Source organism: Ambystoma mexicanum, chromosome 6q (assembly GCF_040938575.1).
Source record: "Ambystoma mexicanum isolate Mex_15411 chromosome 6q, UKY_AmexF1_1, whole genome shotgun sequence".
NCBI classification, from domain to species: domain Eukaryota; kingdom Metazoa; phylum Chordata; class Amphibia; order Caudata; family Ambystomatidae; genus Ambystoma; species Ambystoma mexicanum.
In genome coordinates this window covers 1,612,242,269-1,612,264,470 of record NC_090937.1, presented here as the reverse complement: position 1 = coordinate 1,612,264,470, position 22,202 = coordinate 1,612,242,269, and the positions used below count along the sequence as shown (strand labels likewise).

Sequence of the window (22,202 nt, the reverse complement as noted above, 5' to 3'; positions counted from 1 at the left end):
GTTGGGAGCGAAATCCCCTTCTTTCTTCTTAGTTGCCACAGTCTTGCGCCAGCAAGACTGTGGGCGTTCCAAAAATTGTTAATCTGTTCTTCCGACGCCGTTGGCGAGTGGCGCACGAGCACCCTGATGGGCCGCAACCACAGTCGCCACGTGTGACGGGGCGGGTAAAGAAAATGGCCGCCGGTGCTCCGTCGGTCCGTAACACGGCGGATCTAATCACTCCGTTGCTGCCGGGCACGGGAGTGGGCTGTGGCTCCTCCTCGTCGCCAGTGTGACGATCGGAGGGCACACGGTGGTGGAGTGCGTGCCCCCCGGTATCTGGGCCCTGCGCGCTGCTGCGCCGCGCAAGAACCCACAATGGAGACGTCCGATTGCTCCGGCGCTCCGGCTCCAACTGCCGCCGGGCGCCGCCTTTATTCAACAGCTGCGCATGCGCCGGCTCGAGGGCCGCGCATGCGCATTATGTGTATCACGTACACAACAATCATCCACCCCTCACCTATTCCGCCCCTTCTCCCTCTCCATCTCCTCTAGCACAGCCCCCCCCCCTTTCATCGTTGATAGTCCTTCCTATTTCCCTATGTATTCCCTTTATGTCTCTGGTCTAGCCTAGCCCAGTCCCCCTTTGCTTATCCCATCATCTTGCCCGCTGCATCACCGCTGTTCTAGGCAGTCATCTCTCTCAGCGTTCGGTGGCAAGAGTTGCCTCCAAGCCTGTTCTGAGGTATGGTTTCTGAGTGAATCAGTGTTGACTGTTTCATTGGACAGAGCTTTGCAGTGAGATCATGTGGGAGGGACTTAAGTTGAACCCTCTTTCAGTCTCTCTCCTATACACACACACTATAACTTGCCCACTCACTCATAGTGCCACTACCCCTCACTCCTATTGCCCCGCTCCACCTAGGTCCAAAGCTAGTGGTTTATCTTTGGTGCTAGCAATGTCCCCTTCCAAGTACAGGCCTATGTTTCCCTTTCGGCTTTTACAAGAAATTAGTTCGACCATACAAGATTTTTGTCCAGCAACGTATTAACCACGATGTTCTATTAAGTTGCGTCTCTCATTGTGGGTTACACAGCCATCCAGTGAAGTAAAGGCTACCAGTATATAACAATGTGTTCACGCCAGCTATTGTCCAGGTGGGAGAGGGCCTGTAAGGAGTGCAGAGGGCCAGTAAGAGGTGTTGCCTGATGGACATTCGGTTATGCGGCATATTTCCTTATCTGGCATAGCAAAGCTGTTTCTGTATTTACGATTTCTCATACACTTGTCCGACCCGCTGTACACGTGCCTCCTCTACAGGTTGTGCCCATTTGGGGGTCTGGACTGAAATGCATTGCCCCCTTTCTCATGCCCCATCGTGTTCCGCCCGTGGTTTGCCCACACCCATGGCATCCATTGCTGAACGAGACCAGGTGATGGGGCTGGTGACCAAGGCTATTGCCTCTCGGTTCCGAGGCACAGAGACTGGACCCCTTCCTGCCCCCACATTACTGGAGCTCAAGTGAAGCAAGAAAGCCCCAAGATGGGGCCCGTCAGGGGCAGCCAAACACGATATGCTCCCCCAACCCCTCCAAAATGTGCCCATTTATCGCAATCAAATTATGCACTTTGCTAACAGTAATCTCCTACATTCATTCAACAAGGAAACATCTCTCTTACTATTTAAATAATTAGGAATATTAGCAAACAGCATTGCAATTATTATGAATATGTTAATAATGTATATTCTAGAGATCGAAAGTGCCAGGTTGAAATGGAACACTGCTAATTTTATGTATTAATATTATTGTTGGAATTATTATTGTTGCTGTTGTTAGTATTATTGTAATTATTAGATGCTAAAGCCAGGTGGGAGGTTCTTTGTGCAGGTGAGATATCCATACAATCTTATGCACTTACTCAATTCTTAGAAGTTGTCTTGGAGAGGTTGCTGATTGCTTAATTGAAGACGAAATGTATTTTGTAATTTTGACAAATGGTAAAAGTTTGTAATAAACTGTAAACCTTAAATCGATTAAAAAAAATAATATTATTATCATTACTATCATGAATACTAATCTTATTGTCACGGTAATGTTACTAGGGGACCGTGCTAATGTACACGCTTTAGTGATTGGAATGTACAATGTATGCACATGCAGGTGGTTGCATGTGTCCGCGCTGCTTTACGCGCAGACAGTCATGCATGCAGTCATCAGTTCCACTCTCCACATGCCTGCATGGCAGGCGGCATTTACACAGGGACAATGCACTGGTCCTCGAAGCAAGACTCCGCTGAGCAGCACAAGTTCAATACCCGGTCCTTGAAGCAAAACTACGCTGAGCAGCACAGGTTCAATACCCGGTCCTTGAAGCAAGACTACCCTGAGCAGCACAGGTTCAATACCCGGTCTTTGAAGCAAGACTACGCTGAGCAGCACAGGTTCAATACCCGGTCCTTGAAGCAAGACTACGCTGAGCAGCACAGGTTCAATACCCGGTCCTTGAAGCAAGACTACCCTGAGCAGCACAGGTTCAATACCCGGTCTTTGAAGCAAGACTACGCTGAGCAGCACAGGTTCAATACCCGGTCCTTGAAGCAAGACTACGCTGAGCAGCACAAGTTCAATACCCGGTCCTTGAAGCAAGACTACGCTGAGCAGCACAGGTTCAATACCCGGTCTTTGAAGCAAGACTACGCTGAGCAGCACAGGTTCAATACCCGGTCCTTGAAGCAAGACTACACTGAGCAGCACAGGTTCAATACCCGGTCCTTGAAGAAAGACTCCGCTGAGCAGCACAAGTTCAATACCCGGTCCTTGAAGCAAGACTACGCTGAGCAGCACAGGTTCAATACCCGGTCCTTGAAGCAAGACTACGCTGAGCAGCGCAGGTTCAATACTCGGCGCCCCTGCCGAGCTTAGAGGCTGGGGTCTGGTGAGATAGAAGAAACGGACATGGGTCTTCTTGATGAATCCTTCTGCAGCACTTTTGCGTTCCATCTCACCTGCAAAACTGATTGATCTTTTCAGCTCCCAAAAAGTACTATCAAAAAGCTCTTGCACTAGAAATATATGAGGTGGTTGTACTGTTCCAGGTACATGTCTGCTATGACCACACCCCATTGAAACACTGCCCCTCTAAATTGTGGTCACTGAAGCGATGCCAGATTGATAAATGGCTGCACAATGCATACATGCGATAAGGCACACTTGGCCAATCAATACGGGAAGCAAATAAAATAACTGGATCTCCATTTTGAAATGTGTCATTATTGCGTTTTAAAGGTAAACTAAATTGCCATCATGTGTTCCTCATAAATGTTTTTCTCCAGTAAAGGTTTTGTGTGTATGGATCCACCAGCAAAGGCATCCTTTCGGAATCTAACAGCACTTTACAACAATCCGTGTTACGCCCCGCCACTGCATCAGCATGCCAGCATTGTTTTAAACATGGCCAGTCATTAACCCCTCAAGACATTGAAGAGGAGCTCAGCTTCAAGTAACGGCTCCTCCTTAACACCTACGTCCACACACCATATACTCCCCACCTTACCTGAGACTGGGTGATCTGATCCCCTCTGTTTCCTCCCCTGGTTACGAGGTCAATACACCCTCCACTCCCCACCTTACCTGAGACTGGGTGATGTGATCCCCTCTGTTTCCTCCCCTGGTTACTAGGTCAATACACCCTCGACTCCCCACCTTACCTGAGACTGGGTGATCTGATCCCCTCTGTTTCCTCCCCTGGTTACTAGGTCAATACACCCTCCACTCCCCACCTTACCTGAGACTGGGTGATCTGATCTCCTCTGTTTCCTCCCCTGGCCACTATATACACACACCTTCCACTCCCCACCTTACCTGACATGGGGTGATCTGATCTCCTCTGTTTCCTCCCCTGGTCACTATGTCCACACACCATCCACTCCCCACCTTACCTTAGACTGGGTGATCTGATCTCCTCTGTTTCCTCCGCTGGGCACTATATCCACACACCTTCCACTCCCCACCTTACCTGACATCGGGTGATCTGATCTCCTCTGTTTCCTCCCCTGGTTACAAGGTCCATTCACCATACACTCCCAACCTTATCCGAGACTGGGTGATCTGATCTCCTCTGTTTCTTCCCCTGGTCACTATGTCCACACACCCTCCACTCCCCATCTTACCTGAGACTGGGTGATCTGATTTCCTCTGTTTCCTCCACTGGTCACTATGTCCACACACCCTCCACTCCCCACCTTACCTGAGACTGGGTGATCTGATCCCCTCTGTTTCCTCCCCTGGTCACTATGTACACAAACCCTCTTCACTCCACCCTAGCTGAGACTGGGTGATCTGATCTCCACTGTTTCCTCCCCTGGTCACTATCTACACACACCCTCCACTCCCCACCTTACCTGAGACTGGGTGATCTGATCTTCTCTGTTTCCTCCCATGGTCACTATGTACACAAAGCCTCCTCACTCCACCCTAGCTGAGACTGGGTGATCTGATCCCCACTGTTTCCTCCCCTGGTCACTATGTACACACACCCTCCACTCCCCACCTTACCTGAGACTGGGTGACCGGATCTTCTCTGTTTCCTCCCCTGGTCACTATGTACACAAACCCTACTCACTCCACCCTAGCTGAGACTGGGTGATCTGATCCCCACTGTTTCCTCCCCTGGTTACTTGTAGATCCAGTGCTGGCTATTACCGCTGGTGTTAGATCCCCACTCCCTTGTTTCTCTGCTCCCTAACCTTATTCGCCCCCCTATGTTTGTGCATTTTTCTCTTGCTTCCCGAAGCTAGGTCCACGCTCAATAAATAACCTAATAATAATAATATTAATAATATCCACTGTTGCAAACGGAGCACTCTTAACAAACACCCCAAACAAACTAACACAATCTATGGTTAGGGCTGCATCCTCTCGGTCCTTGGCGGGGTCAGGGGCATGTCCTGTATGAAAGCCGCACTTACTGGGAGAAGAGTTTTCTGGACCGCACAATGAACTTGAAGATATATTCCATGGCCTTGAAAGTGCGGAGGAGCTTGTCGCAAGACTCGCCCTGGCTGGCCATCATGGTGTAGGATGTGAGAACAGCAATCAGTTTCCTGGAAGGAGGAGAGAAATGCAAGGCCATCACAACCTGAAACACATCGATAGATTAAAGGTCAAGGAGTGACCAGACACCTGGGCATTTGACGATAACAGAATTAGAGCCCATTAAAAGATATCAAGACTAATCAATTAAATTAACGGTACAAAAATATAGCTATGGATTATTATTTGAAATCCTAGAAAAATTCAATGACTAAATTGACTTAATAAAAAAAACTCATCAATGAATGATTTCTCACAACATTGTCACTTGTAAGAAATATTAGATTTTTCTTCATTCCAAGTTCTGGTAAATTCTCATTTTATTTGTATCAGTGGGGGATTGTCAAGTTGACACCTTGGTTTTTGGGTCTCCTGACTTGGTGTGGTGCCGCTAGGCTGAATCTTATGCAGTGTTGGACAAGGGCTCTTGGCGAAAGCACAGTCATCATATAACAGACACGATGGACACTGCTTGGCTGTTTAAACACTGAAAACCTATCCAATTGATCATTCTGTAGGAATGTGGGAAAGACTGTAGGAACCCTTTGGTAGTTGGAGTAGGTGCCTGCCCCTTGACTGTCTTGAGCCTGATTGCCTACTCACATTTTACTACTGGTGTCAGCCAGAACTATCCTTAGCGGTAAAGAAGTCTGTCATCCTTTGGAAATTGGAAACACTAAGTAGGAAAAAAGACCTAATACCACCGGTGCAGAAGGTGCTGCTCGTGGAGGAGGAGAGGACCCTCAAGACGCATGCTCTACACATGAGGCGGGAGCAACACTGGAGGGAGCAGTCTTTGCTACGGTTTCTCAGGAGTTCTTGCAAGGTCTTCTGGAGCCACGGGTACTTACTTGTAGGCCAGGGTGGCGCTGAAGTGCTGGCAGATGTAAGCCTCCAGGACAGCATTAAAATGCTGGAATTTCCTGTCTGCCACCAGACCTATGATGAAGACCTGTAGGAGAGGAAAACAGGTCTTATCAGGAGAAGAAGCAGCACCACCACACGTCCTTCCCTCTCCTCTTGCAACCTTCACTCTGGCACCTCAGCGGGGCGCACCTGTCTGCAAAAACCCCAGGGAGCCCACTCGGTTCCCAGCAGCTGCATAGTCATCTGGACACATAATGGCAGCAAACGGCTACTAAAAATACCTCATTATACTCACACAACTTCTCGTGAGTCAACATGGATACTCAGAACACCCTGCTGTCTAGCTGATACAAAACCAATGTATTCATCTACCTAAATACTGCGTCTATAAATAATTATAATAATATTAGCTTTGAATGTAGCGGTTAATGACTAATTCTGCCCATTTTCAAGCCTTGTAACAATGTAGCCCTACAGACTGAGGATGGGGTCATTATTTCGGGATAATGACATGCCACCAAGTTATGGCCTGAGGCAAAGCCAATGCTCATACGCTGGGGAAGGGTCATTATCCAAAGCGATGACACCTCCCGAGGTCTATAAGGCTTTTAGCACATGGTGGTTGCAGGAATACATGTTTTGGAGTTTTAGTGGTGAAGTCGATATTTGTACTTTAAGAGTGAGAAACGTAAATAAACAATTTAGTAAATTAAAAGGTTTTAGTTTGTGGTATTTAAATAAAATTAAGGGTCATGTTTTTTTTTATTTCCATATTAAAACAGTACAATCAAAATAAATCTACCATGGAATACTGCAAACTTAACATAACAGTTATATCTATACAGCAGTCTTAACACAATGTTAAATATTTTTTAAAAAATACATTTTTGACAAATTTATTTATTTATTTATTTATTTATTTCACATTTATAAAGCGCTCACACAGCCCGCAGGCATCGAGGCGCTGTTACAGGAATTGTCTTGCGTAATTGTGTGTTTTTTTTTTTCTTAGTTACGTATTTATAACGCGCTTAAACACCCAAAGGTTTCTAAGCGCGGACCCGGGGATCGAACCTGTTGTTGCTCTGTGTCGTCTTGCTTCCAAGACGCGCACGCTGCCGCTGAGCTATCCTCCCGGGATCCAAAAGAAAATTATTAAAAAAACGAATTCAAATCTTGAAAGCGTGTTGCAACAATGTCCTATCAAATGACTTTCCAGTGGGGTAAAATGGTTATCTTGATAAATTAAGCATTTTAATTGCTGCTTGGTTGAACTGGAATAGGTTAAAAAGAACATCTTTTACATGTCATGTAAAGTAAATGTTTTTTCTACACGAAAATGAAAGCATATTCCAAAGTTCTAGCTTTCTTTTTCATGTGTTAAAAAGCATTTTAAAGCAAAAAAGGTACTCCCAGAAATTAAGTGTCATGTTGATAAAAATAACCATGCCTGGAAATTGAATTGTTTTTTTTTTCCTATTTGCTTCTAAAGACAGACTGTTCATAATACAGTCAATACCAGTAGTTAGTGACTACACTCTAAACATTCTAATTGGCAGAGTGGAATTCAATAACGATCACCATGTGCTAAAAGGTATTATTACCCATAGTGTTATAACTCAGTTGATGGATCATGGGGGACTGGTTGGCTGAGGTGGCACTGCCAAGAATCATACTTGCAAACACAGGCGTTGCCCCACTGTAAGGTAAGGGCTTAACTAGCAGAGCTTTCTTCCTGGGTGGCACTGACTGGTGCAAATTCTCATGATTGGACCGTGGCTGCTCCTGAGTGGCCAATGCCTAACAAGTGTCTTTTATCTGCTGATGCAATGCCCAATCAGGGCGCTCACCATACCTTCCTACTGCTGCATGTGTTACACTTTTTTCCAAGGCTTACCCACTCCTTTCATTGTGTGATTGGAGTTGCAGAGTATTTTAAGCAAATGTAAGAAAGACAGGTGTGTGGGTAAAGCACCCATCATCCAGCCGCCCCAGCCTGCCACTTTACCAGCAGGATTTCTGCAAGTGCAGCAGTTGAGGCCTGGCTGGGAGGGTCAGTGTAGTCTGCCCCTGAAACGATATTGGCCTACTAAGCAGAAATGAGGGCTGTAATGATTGATAAATGCCCATGATCCACATTTTACTTCCCCAGCATATCCCCGAGTGCATAACGTACTGTAAACGTCAATATAAAGAGTTCTCAAAATACACCCAGGATTCCGTACTATGGGGATGCCGGTACATTGAGCGCGTTCAGGCCCCTTCATCAGCACTCACATCTATTGATCAAATCCAGCCCTGCAGAGCATGCTTCTGAGGTAGGTAGCTACGCACGTATATTCACAGCTGTACCCCTCATCTGCCCCCTCCAAATCCTACCCCCAGTGTACTCCTCCTCTGCCCCCTCTGTATCATACCCCCAGCTGTACCCCTCATCTGTCCCCCTCTGTATCCTACCCCCAGCTGTACCCCTCCTCTGTCCCCCTCCTTATCCTAGACCCAGCTGTACCCCTCCTCCGCCCCCTCTGTATACTAATCCCAGCTGTACCCCGCCTCTGTCCCCCTCTGTATCCTACCCCTAGCTGTACCCCTCCTCTGCCCCTCTCTGTACCCTACACCCAGCGGTACCCCTCATCAGCCCCCCCTCTGTATCCTACCCCCAGCCGTACCCCTCCTCCGCCCCCCTCTGTATCCTACCCCCAGCTGTTCCCCTCGGCTGCCCCCCTCTGTATCCTACCCCCAGCTGTACCCCTCATCTGTTCCCCTCCTTATCCTAGACCCCGCTGTACCCCTCCTCCGTCCCCCTCTGTATCCTACCCCTAGCTGTACCCCTCCTCTGCCCCCCTCTGTACCCTACACCCAGCTGTACCCCTCATCTGTCCCCTTCTGTATCCTACTCCCAGCCGTACCCCTCCTCTGTCCCCCTCCTTATCCTAGACCCAGCTGTACCCCTCCTCCGTCCCCCTCTGTATCCTACCCCCAGCTGTTCCCCTCTGCTGCCCCCTCTGTATCCTACTCTCAGCTGTACCTCATCTGCCCCCTCTGTATCCTACCCCCAGTGTACCCCTCATCTGTCCCCTTCTGTATCCTACCCCCAGCTGTACCCCTCATCTGTCCCCCTCTGTATCCTACCCCCAGCTGTACCCCTCCTCTGTCCCCCTTCTTATCCTAGACCCAGCTGTACCCCTCCTCCGTCCCCCTCTGTATCCTACCCCCAGCTGTTCCCCTCTGCTGCCCTCCTATGTATCCTACCCCCAGCTCTACCCCTCCTCTGCCCCCTCTGTATCCTACCCCTAGCTGTACCACTCCTCTGCCCCCTCTGTATCCTACCCCCAGCTGTACCCCTCCTCTGTCCCCCTCCTTATCCTAGACCCAGCTGTACCCCTCCTCAGTCCCCCTCTGTATCCTCCTCTCCCTACCCCCAGCTGTACCCCTCATCTGTCCCCTTCTGTATCCTACCCCCAGCTGTACCCCTCATCTGTTCCCCTCCTTATCCTAGACCCCGCTGTTCCCCTCCTCCGTCCCCCTCTGTATCCTACCCCTAGCTGTACCCCTCCTCTGCCCCCCTCTGTACCCTACACCCAGCTGTACCCCTCATCTGTCCCCTTCTGTATCCTACTCCCAGCCGTACCCCTCCTCTGTCCCCCTCCTTATCCTAGACCCAGCTGTACCCCTCCTCCGTCCCCCTCTGTATCCTACCCCCAGCTGTTCCCCTCTGCTGCCCCCTCTGTATCCTACCCTCAGCTGTACCTCATCTGCCCCCTCTGTATCCTACCCCCAGTGTACCCCTCATCTGTCCCCTTCTGTATCCTACCCCCAGCTGTACCCCTCATCTGTCCCCCTTTGTATCCTACCCCCAGCTGTACCCCTCCTCTGTCCCCCTTCTTATCCTAGACCCAGCTGTACCCCTCCTCCGTCCCCCTCTGTATCCTACCCCCAGCTGTTCCCCTCTGCTGCCTTCCTATGTATCCTACCCCCAGCTCTACCCCTCCTCTGCCCCCTCTGTATCCTACCCCTAGCTGTACCACTCCTCTGCCCCCTCTGTATCCTACCCCCAGCTGTACCCCTCCTCTGTCCCCCTCCCTATCTTACACCCAGCTGTACCCTGCCTCTGCCCCCCTCTGTATCCTACCCCCAGCTGTACCCCTCCTCTGTCCCCCTCCTTATCCTAGATCAAGCTGTACCCCCCCTCCGTCCCCCTCTGTATCCTACCCCAGCTGTTCCCCTCTGCTGCCCCCCTCTGTATCCTACCCTCAGCTCTACCCCTCCTCTGCCCCCTCTGTATCATACCCCCAGTGTACCCCTCATCTGTCCCCTTCTGTATCCTACCCCCAGCTGTACCCCTCATCTGTCCCCCTCTGTATCCTACCCCCAGCTGTACCCCTCCTCCCGCCCCCTCCTTATCCTAGACCCAGCTGTACCCCTCCTCCGTCCCCCTCTGTATCCTACTCCCATCTCTACCCCTCCTCTGCCCCCTCTGTATCCTACCCCCAGATGTACCCCTCCTCTGCCCACCTCTGTATCCTACCCCCAGCTGTACCCCTCCTCCTCCCCCTCTGTATCCTACCCCCAGCTGTACCCCTCATCTGTCCCCTTCTGTTGCCTACCCCCGGCTGTACCCCTCCTCTGCCCACCTCTGTGTCCTACCCCCAGCTGTACCGCTCCTCTGCCCCCCTCTGTATCCTACCCCTAGCTGTAACCCTCATCTGTCCCCTTCTGTATCCTACCCCCAGCTGTACCCCTCCTCTGCCCCTCTGTATCCTACCCCCAGCTCTACCCCTCCTCTGCCCCCTCTATATCCTACCCCCAGTGTACCCCTCCTCTGCCCCCTCTGTATCATACCCCCAGATGTACCCCTCAACTGTCCCCTTCTGTATCCTACCCCCAGCTGTACCCCTCCTCTGCCCCCTCTGTATATTACCCCCAGGTGTACCCCTCCTCTACCCACCTCTGTATCCTACCCCCAGCTGTACCCCTCCTCCGCCCCCTCTGTATCCTACCCCCAGCTGTACCCCTCATCTGTCCCCTTCTGTAGCCTACCCCCAGCTGTAGCCCTCCTCTGCCCACCTCTGAATCCTACCCCCAGCTGTACCGCTCCTCTGCCCCCTCTGTATCCTACCCCCAGCTGTACCCCTCATCTGTCCCCTTCTGTATCCTACCCCCAGCTGTACCCCGCCTCTGTCCCCCTCTGTATCCTACCCCCAGCTGTACCCCTCATCTGTCCCCTTCTGTATCCTACCCCCAGCTGTACCCCTCCTCTGCCCACCTCTGTATCCTACCCCCCGCTGTACCGCTCCTCTGCCCCCTCTGTATCCTACCCCCAGCTGTACCCCTCATCAGTCCCCTTCTGTATCCTACCCCCAGCTGTACCCCTCCTCTGCCCCACTGTATCCTACCCCTAGCTTTACCCCTCCTCTGCCCCCTCTGTATCCTACCCCCAGCTGTATCCCCCTCTCCCCCCTCGCATCCTACCCTCAGCTGTACCCCTCATCTGTCCCCTTCTGTATCCTACCCCCAGCTGTACCCCTCCTCTGCCCCATCTGTATCCTATCCCATCTGTACCCGTTGTCTCTCCCCTTATGTATCCTACCCCCAGCTATACCCCTACTCTGCCCCCCTGTATCCTATCCCCAGCTGTATCCCTCACCTGTCCCTTTCTGTAGCCTACCCCCTGCTGTATCCCTCCTCTGTCTCCCTCTGTATCCTACCCCCGGCTGTAACCCTCAATTGACCCCTTCTGCATCCTACCCCCAGATGTACCCCTCCTCTGTGCCCCTCTTAATCCCACCCCCTGCTGTATATTGGTTATGTTACCTCTGAAAAGCGCTCTGTTATGCATCTGTACTGGTGTATACCTCTGTAAATCAGTCTGTTGCTTCTCAAAACTAGGTTTGAGCTCAATAAATAAAATAATAATAATAATCATTTAATAATAATATTAATAATAGTAATAATAATAATAATAATAATATTGTACATATCAGCATAAAGAATGTCAAAGACCTAATATCCTACGACCAAATCTTCTTCCTTGCACAGTGGTCGGTAGATGGAGATCAATTGTCCATTTCGATTGAAGCCATCAGATTGGAACTGGGCCGGAACTCCTGGTGCTTCTATCACAAGTGGCACAAATTATGTCTCTACTACAAATTTTATAGCCAGGATGTTGAGGGTATATTTAAAAAGGGAGAGTGCGCTGATGAAGCCAAATTCGTCACAGACTGCATTCTCATCTGACTGTGAAGTGAACTTAATTAAGGAGAAGCGAGTTATAAATAGCCAATAACAAACTATCTCTGTATAAGGACTGTGGGCCTCATTACGTGAATCGCGGTAAAAACACAGTCATTACCGGCATGGTGTTAGTAGCTCATCTGTGTTCCCTCGACACCGCAAATAGCGGCTGATTACGAGAGCGCCAGCATGCGAGAACGCCCATGCCAGTAATGGCTGCACCGCCATGGCGCTAAAGACCCCCCAATCCCCTAATAGCGCCATCATGGAACCTGCTGATACCGCCTCCGCCCAGGAACAACCCCTTAATAACGGACCCGGCAATACCATCAGGTAAATACTGGGTTCGTAATACCGGACCACCATCACTGATGCTCTGCATCTCTTGTTCCCAACACAGGCACAGATGCAGAAAGTGAAGGCCAGGAGCCTGCCCCAAAGGCCACGACATCCTTCAAGCGATACAGAGCCAGTCAAGAAGGCACAGGACCTTCTACCTCCAGAGAAACACCAACGCCCAGACTGCAACACAGGCCAGCACCAGCAGTACAGGGCAGGCCAGCAGAGAAGGACAAAACATGTGAGACAGCATCCGACGGCACAGCCACAACGGAGTTGTCAACTGTTTCAGAGGCAGAGGGTGATGGCACGCAGTCTGCTGCCACCAGTTCTATTGGGGAGGTAGCTGCCTCAGCCCCGCTCAGCGATGTGGGGGTCCACGCCAAGGAATATATAGACATGGACAACAACCTCCATGTGGTATGTCCTCATACCCCGAGCCCCCAGCTCACCCCCCTGCACTCCACACAGGTCACACCAGTCAGCCCCATGCAAGAACATGCTGTAGTACTGGGGAGTCCACATCTGTCATCCCAGATGCCGGTATTATCATTCCGCCATCCTTTTTTGATTACCTCCATGCTTGTAATGAGGCCCTGTGTCACTTGCAGGGACCTTTCCTCACTTCCATTTACTTTTCATCCATATAGCCTCACGTTCCTTCAGGGGCAGCTTTTCAGATTCAGAAAGAACTTTTATCCTACCCTGGAGGGTTTGGATCCTCTAATCGGGTTGATGGACTGCTCCTGTTGGGCATGTGAAACTAATTCCAGTGAATCCCTGCACCATTTAATATGAAAGTGTGAGGCTTTTTTTACCCAGGAGACTGTTTTAGCCGATTTTGTTTTTTTTCACTCTCGGTTGTCCTTCCCTAAACTTTATGGTCTAGGTTGATGAGCCCTCTTTTTATCTCCTGGTCTGTGGTTCTTTTAGCCTTTTTGGTTGAAATGTTGGTTCTCTTGGGTGGCCTTTCATTTTTAACTAAAAATCTCATCAGTATAAATGAAGGATCCCTCGCAGGACAAGCTGCGGTGTTCTGCAATGCAAGTGTTTGTCGGCGTAGCAGTAGCGGCGCAGATTGAGAGCGTGTGACAAAATCACCCTTCATTAGCATCCTTAATGTAAGAATGTTTGGGGCGGGGTATTAGCCTCTGCTCCACTCCATGCAACACTCCGACCCTGTGCGTCTGTCCCCTTCTACCTGTTGCACGTGCGCTTTCACCCCACAATTTAGGCTCTACTCTTCCTGCCCTTGCACGTCCCCCATCTCTGCCCGTCTCCACCTGCCCTTTCCCCCCGCAACTTAGGCTCTGCTTATCCTGGCCTTGCGCGTCCTTCCCCTTACAGCCCATCTCCACATCCGCTTTCCCCCCGCAAATTAGGCTCCACTTCCCTGGCCTTGGGCATTCTTCCCCTTCTGCCCGTCTCCACGTGCTCTTTCCACACGCTACTTGTGTCTTTTCTTCCTTCTCTACCTTCTCTCTCCACCCCGCCAGGTGTGATTATTGTATTGTATATTTGTTGCATTGTCTGCATGCTCTTCTTACTCCTCTAGGTCCCCAGCTGTTACTTTTTTTTACATATTTGCACTGCTTTTGCATTTCTCCTCTCACTCTCTTGCCCCCCCGTGGTTTCATTTGTATCACACATTATTGCACTGTCTTCTCTTTAGGTCATCCCCCCTGACTGAGATTATTGTTATTACGGTACTCTGTGCTAACTTTACTCATCCACCTTATGTGCTTTGCCCCTAGTGTGTTACCGCCCCCCCCAAACTCCCCTGCTTGGGCTGCTTTGCTCTCCTCCTTGCACCCCTCCATGGTGCGCTCAGTCTCCTCTATCTTCTATTCTATCTCCTATCCTATCGCTCTCACTAAGTCTGGTAGGAAAAAGCTCAAAAGTGACATTCTGGTCTCCAACCCAGGCCTCCCTATCGCTGATACCTACCTGCTTCCTTCAGATAGGCACTCACCAACATCCTCTTTGTCGTTTCCTCTCCAGGCCAATGGACCGGCCATATGATCTCTGTTCTCTCTCCTTTTTCCTCCTCTCCCATTAATGGTGGCACTCGGTGGGAGGTACTTCTGGACCCTTCCACTCCTCCAAATCCATCATTATCGTCTATCTGAATGGCACCATCTTGGTCCAGGGCCCTCAGCCCAATCTTTTTTTCGATATACACTTCCCACATATTATCAACTTCTTTACTTCTCCTGCTACTCCTACTTACACTTTCTCAGGCTTCTCCTCCACCTTCCTCTTCTTCCACCTCTCCGGCACCCTCCTCATCTTCTCTGGCTGCTCGGCATCCTAATTCCTCTGCCACCTCTCTGGCACCCTCTACTTCCTCCACCATCCTTCTGGCACCCTCTTTTTCCTCCTCTGCCCACTCGCAGGCACTTCTAACACCTCTGCAGGGCATACCTCATGCCTCTACCCCTCCACGGAAGTTTTTCAAATGTGTCAATCTGCTCCACGCCTCTACTCTTAACTCTCTCTCTGCTGTCAAACACTCATCTGACCTCTGACAACTCTTCAAAGAACTTTATCTGGATGTCCACGGTCTCACCGAGACATGGTTCACGGCCAGCTCTGTCATGAGTTTTGACACTCTCCTCCCTGATGGCTGCAAGATCCTCTCCAAACCCAGAACCAACCACCCAGGAGGTGGAGTACCCCTGATCTTCCCAGAGTGGATCCCTGCTTCTATCATTCCAATGCAAGCCTACACCGCCTTTGAATGCCTGGTCTGCAGGCCCTCTCTCTCTCTGATGATCTCTCTCTTACTGTGTCCATATTTCAAATTGGTTGCATGTAGTATATTTTTTAGTTATTCCGCAGATTTTAAATTAGTAAGTTGATCCTTAGGTTCAATAATTTCCGAATCTAATTTGGATGGGGATGTTGCTAATTCTTCGATCGTCAGAAGTATAAGGTCAAATGAGCACTTGTTTGGGATGCCTTCCTATTTCAGTACAAAGTCACTGTTTTCTCGACAGAGAGTTGGTTTTAGGTAGATTCTGAGTCCACGGGGGATTCTTTGGGATTTGTAATATTCTGCTAATGTGGATGCGTTTAATTTTTGATTATTGATGAATCGTTCTGGATTTTCTGATGTTTCAGTTGTTTTCCCTGTGTCTTTAATGAGACAAAGGGTCCTTTGTGCTTCTTCACTGAATGCTAAGGTTTTTGCATGTTTCTTTGTTAGTGCATTTATTTTTGAAAAGGACATATGACAATCTCGCTCCAACCTTGTACAATTTCTGCAATCACTTGTTTGCCACTGGAACCTTCCCTTCACCACTAAAGCACTTCTTTGTGCACCTCCTCCTAAAGAAACCCTCTGCCGATCCTTCTTCTCCGGCAAACTACCGCCTGATCACTATCACTCCTTTCCTGGGCAAACTCCTGGAAAATCTGGCTATCTCCCAGCTTACTCTCTATACTGAATCTGTTGGTTGTCTCCAGGACCACCAGTCTGGCTTTAGAGCAGCCATAAGCACAGAAACTGCTCTCCTGAACACCCGTGAAGACTTGCTCTCTAATCTCGACTCTAACCTTCCTTCTGTCCTCATTCTCCTTGATCTATCCTCTGCTTTTGAAAAGTTCAACCACGCCATCCTGATCAATCATCATCATGGCAACATGGGCATCACCGGTCAGGCCCTAGCCTGGTTGACCTTCTTTCTCTCTGATCAACCTTCCCAGATTAAACTTGGGTCCTTTCTCTCCACCACCCTCTCTTTACATGTGGTGCTTCCCAGGAGTCTAACCTCTCACACTGGCTCTTCAACCGTTACTTGGCGCCTCTGTCCCACCTCATCTCTACCTTCTGTTCTAACTTTCAGTATTATGTGGATAAGACTCAGCTCTCCTTCAGGCTCCCCTCAGCCTCCTCTGCTCTCTTGCTCTTCTTCTTCCCTGACTGCCTGTTGTGCCTCCAACAATCTCTGCCTTAATGCCAGTAAGACTGAGATCCTTCTCACTGGGACCCCTGTTCCCACCTTTCCTCTTTCTCTCTGATCACCCACCCTGGGCTCTCTATCCGTATCGTCCTTTGACTCCTCCCTCTCCTGCTCTCCTCACATCTCTAAGACGTCCCAGCTACATCTCCTTAGAGGTATTCTTCCTGTTCTCACTTTCCCCCAGAAGCTCAATGTCTCCAGAGCACTGCTTCTCCGATACTGTAGAAGTGACCGAATCCAATGTTTTTGAGATAGAAGTGACTGAATTGTCTTTTTAATTGTTTTACCGAAATAAACATGTTTTTAATAAAAATATATGTGGGGGTGGTGTAAGGGATATAAAAAAAGGTGGGGGAAGGAGGGAGGTGTTGGGGGGTCTCCCCCACAATAAAAAAAAACATTTGGTCATTTCAATCTTTTGAAAACATGGATTCGGTTAAATCACCTGCATCCTTGGTTCTCTCTAAGCTGGACTACTGCAACAGCCTCTTTATAAATCTGCCTACCTCCACTCTCCGCCCTTTTCAAATAATCCAGAACAGGGCTGCAAGACTTGTCCTTCACCTCAAGACCAGGGATCATATCTCTCCAGTCCTAAAATCTCTCCACTGGCTCTCTTTGGCTGCAAGGATCAAATTCAAAACCCTCTGCATTCTCCACAAGTCTTACTGGGGCTGGGTACCAGACTACATCCAACGCTCTCTTCTTAAGCATCTTCTTTCTCAAGCCCTCCACTCATCCCCCTCCAATTCTCTGAGGGTCTGATGCTTCTCCAGGCAAAGATTGGGGGTAGATCTCTGTCCTTGGCTGGGGCCTCCATCTGCAACAGCCTCCCTGCCTCTCTCAGACTTGAGCTGGACCACCTAAGATTATGGAAAAACCTCAAGACCTTCCTCTTTGCCTTTGCTTTCTCTCTCTCTCTCTCTCTCTCTCTCTCCCGTGAAGATGCTCCTGCCTACTGCGCTAACTGGTTACCTGGCCACCCACTGAACCTCACAGGCACCAGGCCCAACCAGTAGACCCTTGTACTGCCTCCAGGCCTCCTACCCACTTATGGACTATATCTGCAACCCTACAGTCCCCTGCCGCCCTGCACTTACTTGAGCCACCAGCCCGGCAGCACTTACCAAGCTTTCTGCCACTGCACTCTCTTCCCCCTGTCCCCTGGCACTTATCCTCTTCCCTCCCCGTCACACGTGCACAATCTGTATGACACAGGGCCTAATAGGATTGTTTGTTTTGTCCTCCCTCTGTCTACCCTTCCTTGTCTTGTCACACCTAGAAACACTTGTGTACAGGCACGTTATAAATGACTTGCCATATCATATCATGGGGAAGAATCACCTTTCTATAGGTCTAATGCTATGTGACATATAATGCAAATGAACTTCAGTTGAATTGATGGCTGAATTTTAATTCTGATTTTTTTGCTCATTTTTATTTTCTTTATTACTAATTAACTGTTTGTGAATGATTCTTTGACCTGATATTGATTGTAACTTTATGGTTTGTGAAAGGTTTCTATAATGTAACCATATCACAAGAAAAATCATAAATAAATAAGTAGCGGGTCTGATGTAGAAGCCACAGACACACAGCAACCTGAGGAGGAAAGCCCTACGGGTTGTGATTCTCTTTGTCATGAAATCATTGCTTCTTGCTCTGCCTATCCGCCCAAAGTAAAACCTACTAGATCAAGGGTCTGCAACCTGTGGCTCTCCGGGTTTGTTGGACTACAACTGCCATGACCCATTGCTATTGATTGTACTGTTTAAGACTGTTGGGAGTTGTAGTCCAAAGCATTGTGGGGGCAGAAGGTTGTAGACTCCTGTACTAAATCATTAATTCACCCTCTTTGGTGACTTCTGCGACCTGCGATAGCCTGGCAGCCTCTTTCAATAAACAGTGCAAATACTGAAGCAAGTGTGGCCCAAGCCAACTGTGCCCGAGCAAGCGTAGCACGAGTCAACAGAGCAAGCATTGACCAGGCCAACCATGTCAGCAAGAACATGGCCATTCTAAACAGGCAGCTCTTGGAGGATCCTGCTGACATGTGCTTCATGCTGTCCAGTAATCGAAGCATCTATTAGAGACATGCACAGAGAATAGGATGTGTGGGCCCATTTATAATGTGCACATATTTTGCCACAATACTCCTGCGAAAAGCGTACTTACCACCAACCTCTAATGGACACTGTTGGTACCTATCTTCATTCTTTTGTTCAGAATAATTTCTGAGAAACATGGAAAACCAGAGCTACTGCATTGACCAATGGAAGATGTGAGAGATTCTGCTGGTCTGTGTTGGCCTTATTTTAGCCTCTCCCTGTTGCCTCCTCACCCCCTACACTTACCTGCAGCACCAGAGCATTGCTCTCTGGTCACGGAGCTTCTCCCGTCTGACCATAGATATGGAAAAGGGACTCATGGTGGCAGGCATCTTTTTTTTTCTCCTTTTTCAATTTTTTATCGGGAGATCAATTGTGGTAGCAGTGTAGATCTCCTGATGAAATATTGTGAAAGCCATTTGCAACCTGGATGAAGCCCGGGTGCAAATGTCTTTCATGCCCTGCGAGGAGGGCAGACATGGCCTTACAGGCCCACAGCCCTAGCTTGGGCTGGCGGCCATTAAAGACCATGTCCACCACCCTGGCAGGGAAGGAACGACATACTCTCTCTCTTACACTATATAGAAGTTTAATTTCCCCCAAATAACTGCTGATCTTCAAGCAACTGAAAAATAGGAAAAAGTCAGTTTTGAGGAAAGGGCTGACAGAGTCTTGAATGTTTGCCATTGCCACTGACTTAGATAGAAAGCTACATATCTCTCTCTCTCTATATATATATACACAACGCCAAGAAAGTTATGGTGGGTTTAAAAAGGTTTGAAAGAAAACTCTTCACCTGAAATGTGAAAGTAGGAAAGTTAATTTGAGCCAAGTCACGCACTTCACAGCGTCATCTAGCAGCCATCAATGGAAGTTCACCTCCAGTTCTGAGCCACAACAGCAAGGCATCGTGGGTATGCAAATGAGCTCAAAAACAAACGTTTTTTTCTAGGAAATTGTCTTTGTCTAAGAGGGCAGTGCTACTTTATAAACAGCGTAATGAACCCAAGACAGACATTTGCTAGGCTGCCAGGACAACTACATACCGTTATTAGGCCCTTATTTACCCTGGTATCACCCTTACACAAAAAGCAATTTCAAAATTCATATGTGCACCATGAACTGAGACCAAACCCTAAGGAAGTGCTTTAAGAACATATGACATGGTTAACATCTAGATATATAGCACCTTTTGAATTTTAATATTCTGACTGTCAGTGGCCTGGCCTACATATGTCACTGAACAAAGACAAGTGGCCTAGATATGTGATGTCATCATGCCATTTGTGATGTCATCTTTGATGTCCTGGGTTGCTTAGCTTACCATAATTGGCAAATTTCTGAGGTTTTTCAGTTTTACTTGTAACCATAACGTCCCTTTAACAAAGTTTTTTCATTCAATTTTGTAGGTTTTTATTAGTGCAACTTAACCATAACCTCCCATTAACAATGTTTTTTCAGTGAATTTGATGGGTTTTTACGAATGCATGCTACCAGTGCATGCTAATTTCCTACAACTAATATCATATTTACACAATAAAGCAACATTTTTCTCCAATGTACAATGTTTCACATTAAAACTCAGCCATTTCCCACCTACTAGCATCATTTTTAACAGTTCTATACACTTTTTGCAACTTTTTTCGCTGGTTTTGCATTCGTAGACATCCACAAATGTCTGACATCATTGCAGTCTTTCTAGACAGTCTCACGTGACCTTGCGCATGCGTGTTTGTGAACGCGTCTGCAATTCGCGATCGGGTCCTTGCTTCGCAGACAGTTCAGAACTGCGTTTTCTACTGATCTAGGAATTTTCAAGCTCAAAATGCTCCCCTTGCACAGCTCCTACACTTATGCTCACTCATTATCCATTAACAATCTAGTACAAATACTTGGAAGAATATTAGCAAAACTGCTATTTATCTTAAAAATGGCATCAGCTATTGTCATCCCTCCTCCCCAAGAGCCACTATCACCAATACCACCAGCTGGAGGACCTACACCAGAGGCGTTGCTAGGGGTGGGGCTAAGAGGGCTATAGCCCCTGGTCCTTTGGTTGTAGCCCTGGATAGAATATCCAGAGCTACTGCCAAAAGGCTAGCTAGCCCCCAGTCACAACAGTTCCCACATCATCATAGCCCCGGGTCTTTTTGAGACCTAGCAACACCTCTGACCTACACAACAACAAAAGCGCAGTGCTTCCAAAGAAAATGAAGAGGTTCAAGAAGAAGAGGGGAGGAAGTGTCTTACTCTAGCATCAAGAGAGAATCATGGGTGTGGCACTTCTTTACCACTGTTGGGAAAGTACTAAAGGCTAAAGCTGCAAAAGTGAAATGCACTGAGTGCAAGGATATCCTTCGAAGACAAAAGTCATCTGTCTATACTGCAACACACCACTCTGCAGGGGCGAGCAATTGTTGAAGTGCTTTTGAAGCTGGAATCAAGGAGAATAAGAAACACTGCCCCCTACCTTAGATGTAACACATGTGCAACATCTTCACCTGTCCACCTGCCCCCTCCATAATATTGGCTGGTGCCACTTCCCTCCCCAACGAATGTTCTAACCTCTCCTGCAAAAATAAAATAAAAAGAATACACAAAAAAAGGTTCCTTTAGGAACCACCCTTCACAGTTAAAACATAGAACTCAATAAGATTTTCCAACATTTCATTACCAGTTTGCGTTATGCTAATGGGAATAATGTGACTTTCATCCCCCGTTCCAGTGACTAGAATTGGGATAACAGTCGGGAGCCCTCGTTATCCGCCGTTATCCCCCGTTCCAGCCCCTGCAATAGGGGATTAAGGCCATTAGCAACCCGGGTTGCCAAGAGGTAACCCGGGGTGTTAACAAAAATAGTTTTTTTTTCCTACACCCTTGTGACTGTCTTTTTTTAATATAATTGTTTTGTAGCTTGTTTTCAAGCAGTATCTATCTGTTGGATGCAAAATCATTTTCCAAGATGGCCACCATGGAAAGGAAAGTGGGGCTCTGTTCAGATCCCCTCTTCCCTTTCCATGGCAGCCTGCAGAAGGCAAATAGAGAACCCTATGACCATATTACCAAAAGCACATTATTTCCCCTTTCAAACCTATCCCAATTTCGAAAAACTTTACCACATAGCACATGTTTTATTTTTTCAAAGTGTCAAAATGTATGTACATATAATAGTCATGTAACTTCGCCCCCACTTGACAAAATCCATTTACACTGTGCAGAAACATTTGTGGTTGAGTATATAATCTTTCAGAAAAGTTCTGTGTGTGGGATGTTTGCATCCACGCATCCAAGCCCTACAACAGCACTGTGAATGGCTGGCAGCAGAAACATCAGAATGGCCACTGGAACGCAAGCTGCTCTCCAGAAATCATCCAAAAATGTGCAGTAAAAATCTGAAAAATAGGCTGCCACCCACTTTTGCCATGTCAGTGAACACAGGAGATCACTTCCTGATACCACCATTGGGATACCCACACAGTAGCCTGGAATCACTTGGAAATAGCAATACTGATTGCCAAAAGCAACCCAGAGCTGTTTGGGAATTCATTTTCTTAATCGTCAAAATTGCTAAAATCATGGCTCACAAAACCACAAAAAGGATACAACTTCTTGT

The 22,202-nt window shown here is 48.2% G+C and overlaps 1 protein-coding gene across 1 annotated transcript in view; it reads right to left on the bottom strand.

Annotated features, from left to right (window-relative positions):
* The window catches only part of LOC138516908 (dedicator of cytokinesis protein 2-like), a 2,920,848-nt gene that overhangs the window by 2,162,760 nt on the left and 735,886 nt on the right, over positions 1-22,202 (bottom strand). Inside the window, exons 21-22 of the mRNA XM_069632364.1 lie at positions 5,925-6,025; positions 4,950-5,084 (exon numbers count right to left, since the gene is read on the bottom strand). Of these exons, the coding sequence (XP_069488465.1) occupies positions 4,950-5,084; positions 5,925-6,025 (236 nt within the window). The remainder of the gene's footprint in view (positions 1-4,949; positions 5,085-5,924; positions 6,026-22,202) is intronic.